This window comes from Sciurus vulgaris (genome assembly GCF_902686455.1).
Source record: "Sciurus vulgaris genome assembly, chromosome: 14".
Taxonomy (NCBI): Eukaryota; Metazoa; Chordata; class Mammalia; order Rodentia; family Sciuridae; genus Sciurus; species Sciurus vulgaris.
The window spans coordinates 73,242,369-73,260,257 of record NC_136475.1 but is presented as its reverse complement, the minus strand read 5'-3'; the positions used below and the strand labels follow the sequence as shown (position 1 = coordinate 73,260,257).

At 34.0% G+C, this 17,889-nt stretch overlaps 1 protein-coding gene across 1 annotated transcript in view; it reads left to right on the top strand.

Annotated features, from left to right (window-relative positions):
• BIRC6 (baculoviral IAP repeat containing 6) overlaps positions 1–17,889 on the top strand; it is a 213,402-nt gene that overhangs the window by 36,144 nt on the left and 159,369 nt on the right. Inside the window, 4 exon segments of the mRNA XM_079109988.1 lie at positions 3,899–4,121; positions 4,202–4,362; positions 8,946–9,004; positions 14,911–16,305. Of these exon segments, the coding sequence (XP_078966114.1) occupies positions 3,899–4,121; positions 4,202–4,362; positions 8,946–9,004; positions 14,911–16,305 (1,838 nt within the window).

The window sequence follows — 17,889 nt, the reverse complement described above, 5'->3', positions numbered from 1 at the left end:
TGCTCAAGGGCAAATGGGTAGTAGGTGGTAGAACCAGGTTTTAGTTTTAAGATATGTTATTTTGTACTAAAATTAGTGGTCTCTGAATGTTCATCAGCTGATGTGAATGGAGTGAAAATGGTAATGCCTGTACACGTGGATCCCAGTCTGAACTGGAAAATACTATATGAGAAATTCATGTTACACTACTTACAGTCTTAGTTGAGCAATTTCAAATTTAAGTTTCTGTTTGGGACTATTACTTTTTACAAAAGTACCACTTATACACACACACACACACACACACACGTACACAGGTGTACATATATGTATAGGTGTGTGTGTGCATATATATATATATAATTTCCAAGGACAATCCTCAAAAAGTTATTGAACCTGTGAACCTGTACTTGAAAAATTGTACCATGATATTATAGAACATAATCTTATTTGTAAATCCTTTTTTTTTTTTTTTTTGGGTTAGGGGGAGACATTATCAGAGATTGCCTTGGGGATTCCATCTCTTCTTCATGCTCTAGATTTGGAAATTCCTCAAATTCCCAAAGTTTGTGGGGTCTCTGAACACCTGGAGTCATGATCTAAATGGATGGAAGGGAAGGGATTGACAGGCTGGGTAGCTAAGCCTGGGCACTTTCTGAATTTGTAAGGGAGAGAAAGGATAATCTGAAGGGGGAAAATGGGACTCTCCTATTTTGATGGTGGGAGTTGACAGAGTTACTTTGGCAGGAGATGGAATTCTTAAAAAGAAAAATTTATACCCTATTACCTAGTAATTCCTAGGGAATTAATTGCTTTTATATGCATGGAGGCACAAAATGGATAGGCACAAAATGTAGTGAAAAACTGGAACCATCTTAAATGCCCATCAGGGGTGGAATAGCAAAATAAAATGTGATATGTTCATATGATAGACATAATCCAACAATTAAAAGGAATGAGGGCTGGGGTTGTGGCTCAGTGGTAGAGTGCTTGCTTGCCTAGCACATGTGAGGCATTGGGTTCCATCCTCAGCATCACATAAAAATAAATAAATAAAATAAAGGCATTGTGTCCATCTATAACTAAAAAATATATATTAAAATGTTTAAGAAAAGAATGAACACTGATCTCTTAATCACCAGTAACTTTCATAATTTTTTTCAGATATATTCATGTATCAAGGAAATGCTTATAGACTGATTTGTACAATGGCATTGATTTGTTCAAAGTAATAACCCCCCTCACCAAAAAAAAAAAAAAAAAAACCCTTTGTGTATATATGTATGTAAAACTATAAAAATATTTTAAAGGGGCCAGGATTGTGGCTCAGTGGTAGAGTTCTTGCTTAGCACCTGTGAGGCACGGGGTTTGATCCTCAGCACCACATTAAAAAAAAATAAAAGTTTAAAAAAATATTTTAGAAATATATAAGTTGGCTGGTCCTGGTGGCACATGCCTGTAAACCCAGCTGTTTGGGAGACAGACAGGAGGGTCACAAGTTTGAACCCAGCCTGAGCAATTTAGCAAGACCCTGTCTCAAAATAAAAATGGACTGGGAATGTAGCTCAGTAGTAGGTTACTTCCAGGTTCAATATCTACTTCATAAATAATAGCAATAAATAAATTAAAAAAAAAAAGAAAAAGAAAAGGCAATAAGTTTGTCAGTTGGATTCATAATAATGGTTACCTGGATGTGGGATAGGAGATTACTAGGATTAGAAAGAACTGAAGTTGGTTTGACTTTATTTTATATAGTCATGTGTAACTGTAGCATTTTAATTAAAAAAGTTAAAACTCAGGGAAGATGAAAGGATGAAAAATACATTATAATTTAGCTAGGAAGGAATTTGGCCCAAATGTGTGCTTGGAAGTGCAGTGTGAAAGGATTTATGGGAGACATCTGAATATTGCAGGTTACCCAAGATTAACATATAGATTCAGGTTAAATTCTAGTTGCCTGTAAAAAAAAAATATGTAAAATAGCATGTTTTATGAGGAGATTTTCTTTTCTCTCTGTTTGCTATGGAAATATACAGGTGGGTAAGGGAAAAAAAGTTCTTTTTTTTTTTTTTTTTTAAAGTAATAGGATCCTGACATTTCAAATGCCTTCTGACTAAAACTCATCAAAGTGGGCTGGGAATAGCTCAGTTGGTAGAGTCCTTGCCTTGCAAGTACTAAGGCCCTGGGTTCGATCCCCAACACCACCAAAACAAACAAACTCAACAAAGTAAGAAAAGTGGGCTGGGCTTGTAGCTCAGTGGTACAGCGCTTGCCTAGCACAGGTGAGCCACTGCGTTCAATCCTCAGCACCACATAAAAATAAATAAATAAAATAAAGATGTTGTATCCACGTGCAACTACAAATATTTTTTTAAAAAGTAAAAAATGCGGGAGGGAAGCGCATGTGAGAAAAATGAGAAATAGAAATAATAAAGTCACAAAGTTGGACAGATAGTTTTTGAGTGTTAAAGTTGATTCCGTTTTTAGTATTTGAGAAAATTCTTAGTCATTATACCAGTCTTGTTTTGCATTTCTAACTTTTTTCTTTTTTTAAAACATATTTTTCATTAATTATTTTTGTAACTTTATTATATTTATAATTTTACTTTATGTGGTGCTGAGGATTGAACCCAGTGCCTCACATATGCTAGGCAAACGCTTCACTGCTGAGCCACAACCCCAGCCCCTAACTTTTTAAAATTCTTGAATGTTACATTTTGTTACGGTTTTCTAGTACACTAATTCAACACTTTATTTTTGTGCAATAAGCAGTTATTTGAAAGAAGTACAGTTTACCTCTCTCTCTGTGGGGGATTGGTTCCAGGACCCTCTGAGAATACCAAAATCTGAAGCTACTTAAGTACCTTCTTTAAATTGATGTAGTATTCACATATAATCTATTCACATTCTCTCATGTAGTTTATTTTTAGATTGCTTATAATACTTGTATAATGTTATTGGTATGTAAACAGTTGTCATACCTTTTATGTACCTTTTAGGGCATAGTCACAAGAAAAAAGTCTATATATTTAGTACCAATGCAGTTTTTCCCCCAAATGTTTTCTATCCACTGATGGTTGAATCCATAGAAGTGGATCCTGTGGATATGGAGGGGAGCCTGTAGCGTATCATTTATGAACATCACCCCTTTAGGGTTCTTTGGAAAGAAATTTTGAGTTACTTGCCTGACTGTGTCTTCTAGTGAATATGTATGGTATATTTTTGTGTTCTTAGTATATATATATAATTTTATCTATATTCTTGTTATTTAAATATTTTTCTTTGTATTTGTAAGAGATCTGTTTCCAGAGTTTTGGTTAAAAAATTGTGACAGGAGTTGCATTCACTGAGTTTTATTTAACTTTAAACTTTGTGATAAAAGTTTCACTTATTGACATTCTATATGTGGTTTATAGTTGTGGCTCTTGACATGGAAAATTTAAAAACTGAAACCAAATAGTTACTCAAAGTTGTAGTAAACCAATGTGAAGAAATATCAGGAGTTTAGACTATTTTATCAGTATCCTTATACAGCATGAATTAGTACAGTTTCCTCTGAGATCGGCTTTTTGTGACTATTTAAAGTGAATAACAACTGGTATTGTTGAAAATTATGAATATTGAAAGTATGAATAATGTGGATATGTTGAACATGCTAGTGCTGTCTTGATAAATTTGAATGGTTTGGTAAAGTGAAGTCTTTTTAATATTTAGAATATTTTTAAGTTCAGTTGTTTACCACAAAGGAGCTTATCCTGGAGTTCTGTTTCTGTTTTTTATTCTTTATTTTTATATATATTCCTTTTAGTTATGCATGACAGTAGAGTATATTTTGACATTTATGTGAAGTTTTGTTTTTATGTACTAGTTTAACTGCTTTGTTTTTCAGTAATTTTTTCCTTTCTTAATCTATGTAAAGGTCTGAACATGAGAGACATTCTCCAAACTGCCCGTTTGTTAAAGGTGAGCACACGCAGAATGTGCCATTGTCAGTCACACTTGCAACAAGTCCTGCACAGTTTCCTTGTACGGATGGAACTGACAGAATCTCTTGCTTTGGGTCGGGGAGTTGCCCTCATTTTCTAGCAGCTGCAACAAAACGAGGAAAGATCTGTATATGGGATGTTTCCAAACTCATGAAGGTAAGTTTTAATTTTGAAGTAACAGATTAGTAATTAAAAAAACCAAATCAGTTGTAAACTTAGGATTTTCATTTGTTTAGGTGCACTTAAAGTTTGAAATTAATGCCTATGATCCAGCAATTGTGCAGCAGCTTATTCTATCAGGAGAACCTAGCTCAGGAGTTGATTCGAGGAGACCAACTTTGGCATGGCTGGAGGATTCCTCTAGTTGCTCAGATATACCAAAATTGGAAGGAGATAGGTATGTGAATTTTTTTTTTAGTAGTATTTATAAATGTTATGGGTTTTCTTTTTTTAAAATATGTCAGGATTAAAAAAATTATCAGAATCAGAGAATAAATGTCAGAATTTATCAGAATTAGAAAATGTCTGGTCAAAAATCTGAAACCTGTATAATTCTCAGAGAAATTTTTATTCAGAAATGTTATGGTCTGTAAAATATACCTTATTTTCTTTCTTACTCTCTGCCAGTCGGGAAATAATTGTCACAAGAAAAATAAATTTGAAGGATTGGGGGTGTTGGTCCATGGTAAAAGTGTATGCTATGCATGTACAATGTCCAGGGTTCAGTCCCCACACCAAAAGGGGAAGGGGAAAAAAAAACCTAAATAATACAATGAAATCCTTGGATTAGATTTGTGATTTCACTTTTTTTTTTTTAATTAAATCTTCTCATAGAGCAATTGAAACAAATGATTCGTTTCCCATTTTTCATTAGCACCTCAAAAATGGAAGTGAGGCTGGGCGAGGTGGTGCTTGCCTTTAATCCCATAGGTTTGGGAGGCTGAGACAGGAGGATCTTGAGTTCAAAGCCAGCCTCAGCAACTTAGTAAGGCCCTAAGCATTGTAGTGAGACCCTGTCTCTAAATAAAAAAAAAAAAAAGGAAGTGAACTTCAATAATGAAAGTGAAATAACTTAGATAAAGCTAGAGGACCTAAGTATTTAAAACAATGTACGGGGCTGGACTTGTGAACTCAGTGGTAGAGTGCTTACCTTGCACATGTGAGACACTGTGTTCAATCCTCAGCATCCCATAAAAATAAACCAAAATAAAAATAAAAATATTATGTTCAACTGCAATGAAAAAAAAATATATATATATAATTAGTGAACAGTGAGTTGAGGCACCATAATCATTGATATAGAAACGTTAAAATTGCTCTTCTGGATTCTCCTCCACTCAGCTTCTCTGACAGGTTTTTGATTTTTGTGGCTTTGTGTGATTTGTTTGGGGGCAAGAGAGTCAAAATAAAATCCCAGGTCACCCACTTGTTTTCTACAAACTTCTGCAGTTATGACTCTGAACTGGGCCAGCATCACATAGCAATGTTTGTGTGCTTCCCTAGGAAGCAGAATGGAGGATTCAGTAAGCCATTCAGTTGATGATAAGCAATAGCTGCTATCACTGTTAAGACTCTAGGTAGCAATGTTAATGGAACTTACTTAACTGTTGTCAGATGCCTTTAGATACTGATGGTATCTACCAATTCATCTGCAGGGGCTTCTGATGTTGCTGATGGGTGCTACATTCAGTCAGTGATTTATTATTTTACTTCACAATCCCTTTTGGTGGCATGTACTTCATTAAGAAGTATTAAAAATTTTATTAATGGGAAATCAATTTAGGAAGATTACCACTGTTTAGTTCCTCTTTGGTAGTTCCTTGTAGAAATTACTGATAGATAAATGAATGTAGTCTGAGTTCTAGAACATTCTGAATCAAAGCTTCATGGCTGTTCTCAGGTATAAACCATGTGAGAGTAACCAGCTTACTTTTGTTGTCTGATGTCTTGACCATATTGGCCAACATGACTGGAAACAAAGCATGCTTTATTTCTCTGATTTTCTTAGAAGTTCGTAGAAATTAATAGAAGATAAGAAATTGGTATGTCTTTCTAAGCACTGATTTTAATTAGAACTTCAATCTTGAAATTTTATAGTTTGAGAATTAAAAATTGATTCAAAATATGCTTTTACAATTACATATACACCTACATTTCCCCTTTGGTAAAATTTACATTTTAGGTAAACGCACACTCTCTATTTCTAGTGGAAATACCTCCACACTATTATGTAGGTTAGTGATAGAAACTTAAAATCTAGGCTAGAAGGACTGTTTTCTTCCCAAGAAAGTGTCATATGATCCATATACCATATCAGTTAAGTCTAACCTATGTGGTAGAAGAAAGCCAAGAAGGTGGAGCTTCAACCCTAACCTTAAGTCCCATCTCTGCCCTTCTCTCCCAGAGGCATTAGGAGTCTTATTGGATTGATAGTGAATACAATGAGCCAAACTCCCTCTGATGACTCAAGATATAATATGTTTGGTTTGAAATATAGTATAAAGGTTTCATTATCTTGAAGAATAATATATTAGGGAGCTGGGGTAGAGTGCTTGCCTAGCATGTGTGAGGCACTGGGTTCGATTCTCAGCACCACATAAAAATAAATAAAATAAAGGTCCATCAACACCTAAAAAAAAAAAATTAAAAATAAATAAAAGAATAATATATTAGTTGGCAAAAGCAAAGCTTATACAAGAGATTTAAGGTAATTAGCAGTAAAGATTGCTTAAGATTTTTTTTCACCATTTCTTTATAGAAGACATTTGTCATTGTCCTAAATTTATTCAAGGAAGAGGATTTTGGAACACATTTAATTCAAATAAGTTAACATTTTTTTCTAGATGCTTTGTCACTTGTGGGATTAGTAAAAATTGTCTGAATTTAACTTTTGAAAATTAATGGTATTAGTATAAACCATGGTATTACTAAATGATATTAATTTGTTTAATTTTAATAAATATACAGTCTTAAGTTGAACTGAACTTTTTAATTTACTCATAATATCTTATTTATCTTGCATGTGTATTTTGTGAAAGTTTTTGTATCATATAAAAGACTTGTAGGGTGGAGATGTAGCTCGGGAATAAAGTGCTTGTTTAGTATGCATAAGGCTCTGGGTTCAGTCCCAGCACTGCACAAACAAAAACACTTCTGTGAATCTGGTGCCTCTTAGGTAAGTAATGTATGCTTATTGTAGATAAATTAGAAAATACAGAGAAGTTGAGGGAAAGAAGAGTACCCATAATCACACTGCCCTGTTATATTAACATTTATACATATTCTATTTTTTTTTTTTTAATTTGTGTGATTTTTAAAAATGGCATGGAGGGGCAGTTTTTATATTATAAAATATAGTCTTCAAGTGTATATAGTTCAGTGATTTTACCTGTGAGATTTTATCATATCAGAATTTCAGGTTTTTTGTCAGAATGTTTTACAAAAAGATTGGGTTTGGAGATCGTTAGAACTTTCTTTGCTCATTTACGGTGACTATCTGGTAAGTCTCCTTGTAAACAGTAAGACACCTAAGTTCCTTCATTAAAATATACTAGTACTTTATTTTACCTTTTATCGCAATACGATTGGGTAAATACTTATTTTTCTTATTGTAAAAATTCTTCTGCACTTGAAGCTTGTTGTGTTCTTGAATTGAATTTCTTCATTTTGGATAATTTTGAGTCATTAATATTATTCCAGGAATTTTTTTTCCCAGGTATCTTATGATTTCTCTTAAACTGGCCACTTAGTATTTGAATTCTTCAAGCTAATAAACAGTCAATGTAAACTTTTTTTTTTTTTTTCTATTTTAAATTATAGTATTAAATTAGTTGCCTTGGAATGTAGTATCCTTAAGCATTTTTTTCCCTTTGAACCCAGGGCCTTGTGCATGTGAGGCAAGCACTCAACCAACTGCCCTATATCCCTAGCCCCCTAAGCATTTTCAGTGGAGGGTATAACTAACTACATAAAAAGTAACATTATAAATGCCTCTGCATTTCAGTTTTAAATAAAATATATTAATTCAATAAGGTAGAATTGCCTTTTCTTTCTGCAAAATGCATCTTTTTGTTTTCATAATGAGATTATCAGAATTTTAGGAACCACCATAAGATGTGCTGATTAAGAGAGATCAGACAGAGCCCAATATTATTTTTGTTTGGTATGTAATGACATGTGTTTTCTTGTTGGCCAACAATGGAGAGAGAGGATAGAAGTCAATTTAAAGAGGGTGGCTAACAGTTTCATTGCCACTTGAGTGACAAATGAAGGAGGGACTATATTATCTTGTTGTCTTACTTTTAACTTCTGGTGTAATGGTTTTCCTCCATATCAAGGAGTTCTTAACAGCCTTTGCAAAGCAAACAGAAAAACCCCACAAAGTAAAAATGAAATGCATATCAGTGTGAGTATATGTACTTACACATATTTATACAATTTTATTAGGTTTTAAAGTAACTTTCCTGGGGCTGGGGGTTGTGGCTCAGTGGTAGAGTGCTTGCTTAGCATGTGTGAAGCACTGGGTTGAATTCTCAGTACCACTTATAAATAAATGCATAAAATAAAGGTCCATCAAATCTAAGAAAATATTTTTTTAAAATAAAGTACCTTTCCTAAATTCAATAATAAAGCAGTTCTTAAAATTTTACTATTGCAAGCTCATGCCTAAATTTATTAACTATCACTCTGTACCCTTTTATTTGCCTAAATTATCGCCAGTCACATAGTTTTCAAGATCCTTGCACATGTTATTAAGGATTCCTAGAAGTTTTCATACCCTATTTCAGGTGGACATTTCTTTAGTGATATATGATTAAGATTTTATTATTTGTATCTCATTTCAGCTAGTTTTAATAGATTTTTTTAATATTACATACATTTGAGATGTATAGAAGTGGTTACCTTTTTATTCTGCTTTCTCATATGATGAATGCTTCTTATGGAATTCAGATTGTTTTTCACTTTTTCTGTTAATTTAAGTGATGATTTGCTGGAGGATTCAGACAGTGAAGAGCATTCCAGATCAGATTCTGTGACAGGTATGGATTATCTTCTTCCCAAATCCTTGTATTTATGATTTTAGGTTAAGCTAAGTACTATTTTAGTCTGAATTTTTTAGTTAATGCAAACTCAAAATATTCAGTAATTTGTGCAGAAAACCTAAATCTTTGTGTATCAGAAATCTTGAATTAGTGGTAAGTACATAGTGTATAATGTATTCTGTTAAACGAATGTAACATTTAAATCGAAGCTCTTTATTCTCAAAAGAAAAGTAAATGGAAAATAAATTTGAAAATATAAAATCATAGTCATGGTATCAAGTATACCAAATTGAGTATCAAGTATACTAAATGTTGCTTTTTTTTTTTTTGTACTGGTTATTGAACCCAGGGGTGCTCTACCACAGAACTACATCCTTAAGTTATTTTTATTTTGCAACATGGTGTTGCTAAATTACTGAGGGCCTTGCTGAGTTGCTGAGGCTGGCCTCAAATGTGCAATCCTCTGCCTCAGCCTCCCAAATTGCTGGGATTACAGGTGTGCATCATCACTTTCAGCTTAATGTTATTTTATGGGAAAGAATAGTAGTGATTCTCAAATTCGTTTTACTGTGTCAGAATTTAAATTCTACCTCTGTTGCTTATAGTCTGATTGCATTTTCTAACATGTAAAACAGTGATGTTAACATGTATTATTCATAGTTCTAGGGATTAAATATATAGCTGTAAAACATGGAACATAGTATCTGAGAAGTAGCCAATGTTTTAAAGAAGTGACTGTAATTAAGATGTGGCTATCATTTAATGTCAAATGTCATGAACTAAGGACATGTGTAACTAGCTAAATCTCTTTAGAAGAGATTATGGTTTTGTGTAGTACATTAGTTAAAAATTATGGTTATTATAGAGTAGTAAATGTTCCCTAAATTATAATTTATCATGAAATCTTTTTGAAAGTGATTAAAGACTGGACCCCTTTTGTATTAATGTTCAGTTTTGGAGTTGTTTTTAGCATTTAGGAAAAAACCCCACAGCCTGACAAAATGGCAGGAAAATGCCCTGAATAATATACAAATGTGTAATTAATTCTAGAAAAGTAATTGATTGCATTAAATATTCAGAAGAAGATATATATTTTCTTACTTTGTTGTTCTGTTATAAAAACTGTTGAGGGTTACTTTTGCATTTTCTTAATTTGATAAAGAATAATAAGCTGGTCATTGTTTACCTGGAGATCTATTTAGAGCTTGAACTCTTCTATAAATCAACGTTTTAGTTTTCCTAGGTCACTTATACTCTGTGGGTTTCAGTTTTTCCTCGGTAAAGTGTTTGTACTAAATGTTCTTATTCTTTCTTTGTTGTTGTTGTTCTTAAATTTTGATTCTAACTATAACCTTTGTTCCTATGCTATAACTTTTTTCTTTTTTTCTGGTGTGAAGATCTTAACTGTGTATATTTGTAATTAATAATACATGTATTTTGTTTATTTTCTTATCCCTTTCCTAACTTTATCTTTTTTATCTATGCCTGTTTGATATTTTACTATAGTTCTTTTGACTTCATTTGCCAACATCTAGAAAATTTTCACATTTTTGCTGACTGCATATGACAGCATGTCTTTAAGGGTTGAGAATGTTGTCTGTGTGTAGAATTAAAAGGTAGCTTTGGTAAGAGAAAAAAATACTTTTCTGTTCAAAAATTGTAATTGCCTCGTTTGAGGATTTGTAAGTAGCTCATTCCTTCATAAGCTATATTTCTTCTAAACTTGTTATCTTGAAAGACTATTTATGAGTTTCTGGAGGCTTGTGGAATAGCCATACATGTAGCTATTATTATGAAAGATGTGTTCCTTTACTGAATGAAATATTAGTAAATAATAGGTACCATTTTAGAACTTGTATTTATAACTCTAGGTGATTTCTGTTCATTTGAATTCTGTGGTCTGAAAAATTGTTTCAAAAATGTGAGTGCAATCTAAGAGACTTCATAAAACATTTTTCAGTTGAGGATTAGGACTTTAAAAAGTACGTAGACTGGGAATGATCGCACATGCCTATAATCCCAGTGGCTCTGGAGACTGAGGCAGGAGGATTGCAAGTTCAAAGCCAACCTCAGCAAAAGGGAGGCACTAAGCAAATCAGTGAGACCCTGTCTCTCAATAAAACAAAAAATAGTGCTGGGGATGTGTCTCAGTGGTTGAGTGCCCCCAAGTTCAATCCCTGGTACAAAAAAAAAAAAAAAAAAAAAAAAAAGAAAGAAAGAAATCTACATCATCTAAGAAAAATTTTAGTTTTGGACCACATATCAGAATTAAGGATACATACCTTTATATGAAGAGTGAGAATGTTTCACAGGAAATCAAAGAAGAGTTCAATTGAAATCTGATGACTTTAGAAAGTTGCCTGCATAAAACCTAATTGACATCCTTAGGAAACTTCGCTAGCACAAGGTTGTGGGTTGACACCACCTAAGAAAGCAGAATAGAGAAGGGTTTCCTGAAATGATTGTCTGAAAAAGTACTCTGCTGCAGGATGTTTGATGGTATGTTTTGTAAATAATTTATTTTGTTGTCTAGTAGGTTTTAGAAACTGAGACAGAGACAACAGGTTTCCTCACTACAGAATTTGTCAGTCACCAGTGTGCTTGTTAGTCTTCTAAAGTAGAATTTTATAGTACCTCCCAGACATTCCTTGAAGCAGAATAGTAGTGCTACTTGTTAGGTTTTTCTTTTTTGAAATATTTCTGGTGCGGAATCCAGGGGTGCTTTTACATAAAATTCTGAGGATTTCCTTGAACTTGTGCACATGGGATCCTCCTACCTCAGTCTCCCAAATTTCTGGAATTACAAGCATGTGCCACCATCCATACTAGCTTGATGTTTTCCTTCTTAATGAACAATCTCACTTTGTATGCTATTTATTTACAAAAATCAACCAAAATGTTATTTATTTAATATATATCATAGGGGCTCAACCAGACTTAATTTAAAAGACAGAACCATAACAAAAATAATACCACAGCCCAAGATACAGAAGCATGTGCTCAAATCCAGAAAAGGACAAAACTAAGGAAAAGATAAAGACACAAAGAGAGGCTGGACAGTCATGCGTGGAACAGCTTTGTATAGGTTTCTTGGTGGTACTTCTTAAAAGCTGTTTTTTTTTTTCTTTCCAGAACTCAGCAGCATGTGAGTTCAAAAGGTTGTTGAAGTGTTGGCTTCTCTTAGCAGGCTCTGGAAGAAAAGCAGAATGGTTCTTATGTGGACCATTTGTTCTTGGGGATACCAAGGCAGATGTTACCCTGTGTGTTCACACTGGGGTACTCGCAGTGTGTGAAGAAGTTTGCTGTGGATACATAGTAAGGTTAGCCACTAGGAGACTTTAGGGGACAGTTTATTCCTCAGGTCTTCATATACTGTGACATCTGTTTCATGGATGGTCTCTTCCCATTGGAAAAGGTTGTCTGTTTCAGGGAAGACAGAAATTCCTTTGTCACCAGATATCATGAAGGTCATCAGCTCCTGCTTAAACTTTTTGCCCTCTGTGCCCCAGGCAGCGCCCCAGGTGTGGTTGACTCTTGTGTGCACTGGTCGTGGTTTTGTGAGGCCATTCAGGCAGTGCTGGCAAGGAGTCAGGGTCTCAAAGATAACTGCAACTGCAGTTCCATTTACTTTAAATATTGCCCTAGGTTATGTTTGTATATGTGATTTATGGTTTATTTCGTCCTAATATACCTGGACTAAAATTACTTTTTCTTGGCATTTTCCTATTATAGTTTTTAAAAAAAAACACCAAATAAGTTTGTAAGTTTAGTTCAGTAAATAAGAAAGCATCCTCAGGATTTATTGTGGTATACTACATGTTATAAAAAAATCTCATTTTCAACCTTCAATTTCCAATTTGAATAAGTAAAGTTGAAAAAATAGACATAAATACCATATGGCAGTAAAAAGGCTATTTATGATTATAACTGGAATATTTAAATAAATAAATAGCTTCATTAGCACAATTAAATATAGTTTATAACTAAAATTTTCTTCTGCTTTAGCCAGATGTGAGATCATCCTGGATTATGGGAAATTCTAGATAAAACTGTCAGTGAGCTTGTTAAAGAGCTCAATAGTTAACAAGAGCTTTCAGTATCTCTTAATTGTTCAGTGTTCTATGAATCTCTGTTGCCTATTCCTTTACTTAAACAACTTTCACACCTTTATTCAGTCACCTCCAGTTGTTTTATGTCTCTTTTACTACGCTTCTGTGTCCTTCTTTTCCAAATTGTAAAGGCAATTCTAATTTTTTTTTGTGTTTTCACATATCATCTATAGTGATCTTTATGTTGTCAGATAGTAGTTTTGTGCTATGAAGAAAGAAAAAACAAAACAGATTGGTTGAATTTTCAGTGTCATGTCAAGAGATTTTTTTTGATTTGAGGGTTTAATGGCATTTGTTTTAGGGTTTTGTCTACACAGAGATCATATTTGGAGGGTTTATACTGGGAATAACTTTTATACTTTTGTATGGAGATTATTTGAAGAGGTAAGAAAGTTCAATAAGGTATAATGTAGTGTAGTTGTGTTCCCATTTGTTTATTTTTAATAGAATTTAACCTTTTTTTTTTTAATTTTTTATGTGTTGCTGAGGTTTAAACCCAGTGCCTCACCCCTGCTAGGCAAGGACTGTACCACTGAGCTACATCCCCAGCCATTTCTTTATTTTTATTGGTTCTTTTTGACATATAGAATTCATTTTGACACATTAATTATAAAGGCATGGAATTTGTTTTACTTCAGTCCCCAGTACTTCCCCTTTCCCTCCCCCTGTTCCCTTCCCTATGCTCTATTATGATCTTTCTGCTATTTATTTATAGTTTTTTTTTTTTTTAATTAGTATCTTATGGATGTACATGATGGTGACATTCACTGTGGTATATTTATGTATATACATGGGACAGTTAGGTCAGATTCATTCCACAGCCTTTCCCTATCCCATCCCTTCTTCCTTCCCTTTCTTCCCCTTTTATCTATTCCACTGATCTTTTTTCTGTTTTTAACACCTCCCCCCAGTTTAGACTAGCTTCTGCATATTAGATAAAACATTTGATCTTTGACTTTTGGGGACTGGCTTATTTCACTTAGCATGATAGTCTCCAGTTCCATCCATTTTCCAGCAAATATCATAAAATTTGTTCTTTATGGCTGAGCAGTACTCCATTGTGTGTATATATATACACCACGTTTTCTTTATCTGTTCATCTATTGAAGGGCACCTAGGGTTCGCTCCATAGCTCGATTATTGTGAATGAGCTTCCTTTAAATGAGCTACAATTAGCAGACAGCTCAGAAGATATTTGTTTCACTTTAAAATGATCGATTTTGCAGAACTTTCTTCTTTCTAGTTGTTATTCGTTTCTAAGCCCAGATAAGAATTAAATTTCACACAACAATAATCTACTGATAATCAGCATGGTGGGGTAAGAAAGAAGAAATGGTGCTTTGATTCCTAAGGAATAAAGGAAATTGAATTGAGAGTTAAATAAATTTTCTTAGATATTCTTCAAAGTACATAAATGAGAGATACATTAGTTTTGGGCTATCTTTTTGGTTTAGAATTAAAATGGAGAGATCTTATTGTTTTAATATTCATTCGAAATGATGAATAAATAATATACTCATTCTTCAGCTCTTTAATTTATTTTTTTAAAAGCAGGTTTTTCCTCAGTAATGTAGATTCTGAAATTGAAAATAATTTTGAGTCCCTTGAATACCTGTGTAATTTTCTGAATAGGTTCATTTCAGATTTGATTAAATGCCTTAAAATATATTAAATTCTTCAACTTACTATAATGCACTGACTGGATGAGTAAAAAATAAATGTGAACATGTTAAACCACAGATTTTGATTTAAATTAATAAAGTCATATCTAATAAATACTGTTCCTTTTCAAAGGGCACACATCACAGAAGGAAGCCATGGAAGTAAGCCTTGATATAACAGCACTCAGCATTCTCCAACAACCAGAAAAACTTCAGTGGGAGATTGTTGCAAATGTGCTTGAAGATACTGTTAAGGATCTTGAAGAACTTGGGGCAAATCCTTGCTTAACAAACTCTAAGAGTGAAAAGACAAAGGAAAAGCACCAGGAGCAACACAACATTCCTTTTCCATGTTTATTAGCTGGAGGTTTATTAACATATAAATCTCCTGCTACCTCACCCATTAGTAGTAACTCGCACAGGTCACTGGATGGTTTAAGCAGAACTCAGGGTGAAAGTATATCAGAACAAGGGTCAACTGACAATGAATCCTGCACTAATTCAGAACTAAATTCTCCTCTTGTAAGGAGGACTTTACCTGTTTTACTTCTTTATAGCATCAAAGAATCTGATGAGAAAGCAGGAAAAATCTTTTCACAGATGAACAATATTATGAGTAAAAGTTTGCATGATGATGGTTTTACGGTTCCACAGATTATTGAAATGGAACTGGATAGTCAGGAGCAGTTGTTGTTGCAGGATCCTCCTGTGACTTATATTCAGCAATTTGCAGATGCAGCAGCCAACCTTACCTCTCCAGATTCTGAGAAGTGGAACTCTGTGTTTCCCAAACCTGGGACTTTGGTTCAGTGCTTGCGGCTGCCAAGGTTTGCAGAGGAGGAGAATCTTTGTATAGATTCAATAACTCCTTGTGCTGATGGAATTCACTTACTGGTGGGACTGCGGACGTGCCCTGTTGAATCCTTGAGTGCAATAAATCAAGTAGAGGCCTTGAATAATTTAAATAAATTAAACTCTGCACTATGTAATAGACGGAAAGGTGAGCTGGAATCAAATCTTGCTGTAGTGAATGGTGCAAATATTAGCGTAATCCAGCATGAACCACCAGCAGATGTACAGACTCCTTTGATAATTCAGCCTGAGCAGAGGAATGTTAGCGGTGGATATTTAGTACTTTATAAAATGAATTATGCCACTCGGATAGTGACTTTAGAAGAAGAGCCAATAAAAATCCAACATATCAAAGATCCCCAGGACACGATTACCTCGCTCATTTTGCTTCCACCAGATATATTGGATAATCGAGAGGATGACTGTGAGGAACCTGTTGAAGAAATGCAGTTGACCTCAAAGAATGGCATTGAGAGAGAAAAAAAGTCTGACATTTCTACTCTTGGACACCTGGTAATAACCACTCAGGGAGGATATGTAAAAATATTAGATCTTTCAAACTTTGAAATATTGGCCAAAGTAGAACCGCCCAAAAAGGAGGGCACTGAAGAACAGGATACATTTGTTTCTGTCATTTACTGCTCGGGCACAGACAGGCTATGTGCATGCACCAAAGGTAAGCTATTTTTTTGATTCATTTATAAGTCTTATAAAACCCTTATATATGGTTTATGTGCATACCTAGTATGAATTTATGATCCATATAGATGGGGAGGAATTTACTATTTTATAATAAAGTTATCTTTCTGCCTCAGTTTTCTGAGTATCTGAGATTACAGTTGCATGCTACCAAGCTCTTCTAGCTTTTTGAAATGTACTGTATATAAATATTATCTGCACTCACTGACTGTATTGTGCAATACTATCCCAGATCTTCTTGGTCCTAATGGTATCCTAATACCTATTATCAACCCCCTTACACCATTCTATTCTAAACTTCTATATGTTCAACTTTTTTAGATTCCACATATGAGTGAGATCGTGTACCACTTGTTCTGTCCTGGACTGATTTCATTTAACATAATGATCTCCAGTTTCATCCATGCTGTTGCAAATGACAGGATTTCATTATTCTTTCTTTTTCTTTTCTTTTTTTTCTTTTGCTTTTGTTGCTGTTTTTGTTTTTGTTTTGGGGTGACTCAATATTTTATTGTGTATATCTGTACCAGATTTTCTTTATCTATTCATTAGTTGATGGGCACTTAGATTATTTCTGTTTCTTGGCTATTGTGTATAGTGCTGCAGTGAACTGGGAGAGCAGATATCTCTGACATTCTGATTTCCTTTCCTTTGGATATGTACTAAGTAGTGGAATTGCTGAATCATATGGTAGTTATGTTTCTTATTTTTTGAAAAATATATTGTTTTTCATAATAAGTAATGCTAATTTACATTCCCACTACCAGTGTGTGAAGAATGCCTTTTTCCCTCCTTGCCAGAATTTTATCTACACCCCCGCCCCATACCTCCCTCAACCCAGAGCTTAACGACAGAGCCACATCCCAGCCTTTTTTTTTTTTTTTGTATTTTATTTTAGAGATAGGATCTCATTGTGTTGCTTAGGCCCTCACTAAGTTGCTGAGGCTGGCTTTGAACTTGTGATCCTCCTGCCTCAGCCTCCCCAGCCACTGGGATTATAGCTGTGTACCACTGATGTAAAAAGTGCTCAGCACCAGCACTTTTATGTTTAGTTTTTTTGCTATTAGCCATTTTTATTGGGGTCAGATTATATCACATTCTGGTTTTGATTTACATATCCCTGATGATTAGTGATGTTGAATGTTTTTTCATGTATCGGTCATTCATTTATCTTGTTTTGAGAAAAATCTGTTTAGATATTGCTCATTTTAAAATCAGCTTTTTTGTTTTTTGTTACTGAGTTTTTGGAGTTCCTTATGTATGGTAGATATCAACCTCTTCTCAAATATCTGAAACATTGGCAATGTATTTTACCATTCTGTAGGTTATCTGTGTCCTTTTCTGTGCAGAAGTGTTTGGTATAATCCCATTTGTTTATTTTTGCTTTTGTTTCCTCGGTTTTGGGGTCTTATCCAAAAGACTCTTACTCATTACAGTGTTCTGAAGCTGTTTCTGTGTTTTCTTCTGGTAATTTCATACTTTTAGGTCTTATATTCAAGCGTTTAGTCCATTTTGATCTTTCTAACTTTTGGGAGGTAGGAGCTACCTTCATTCTTATGGG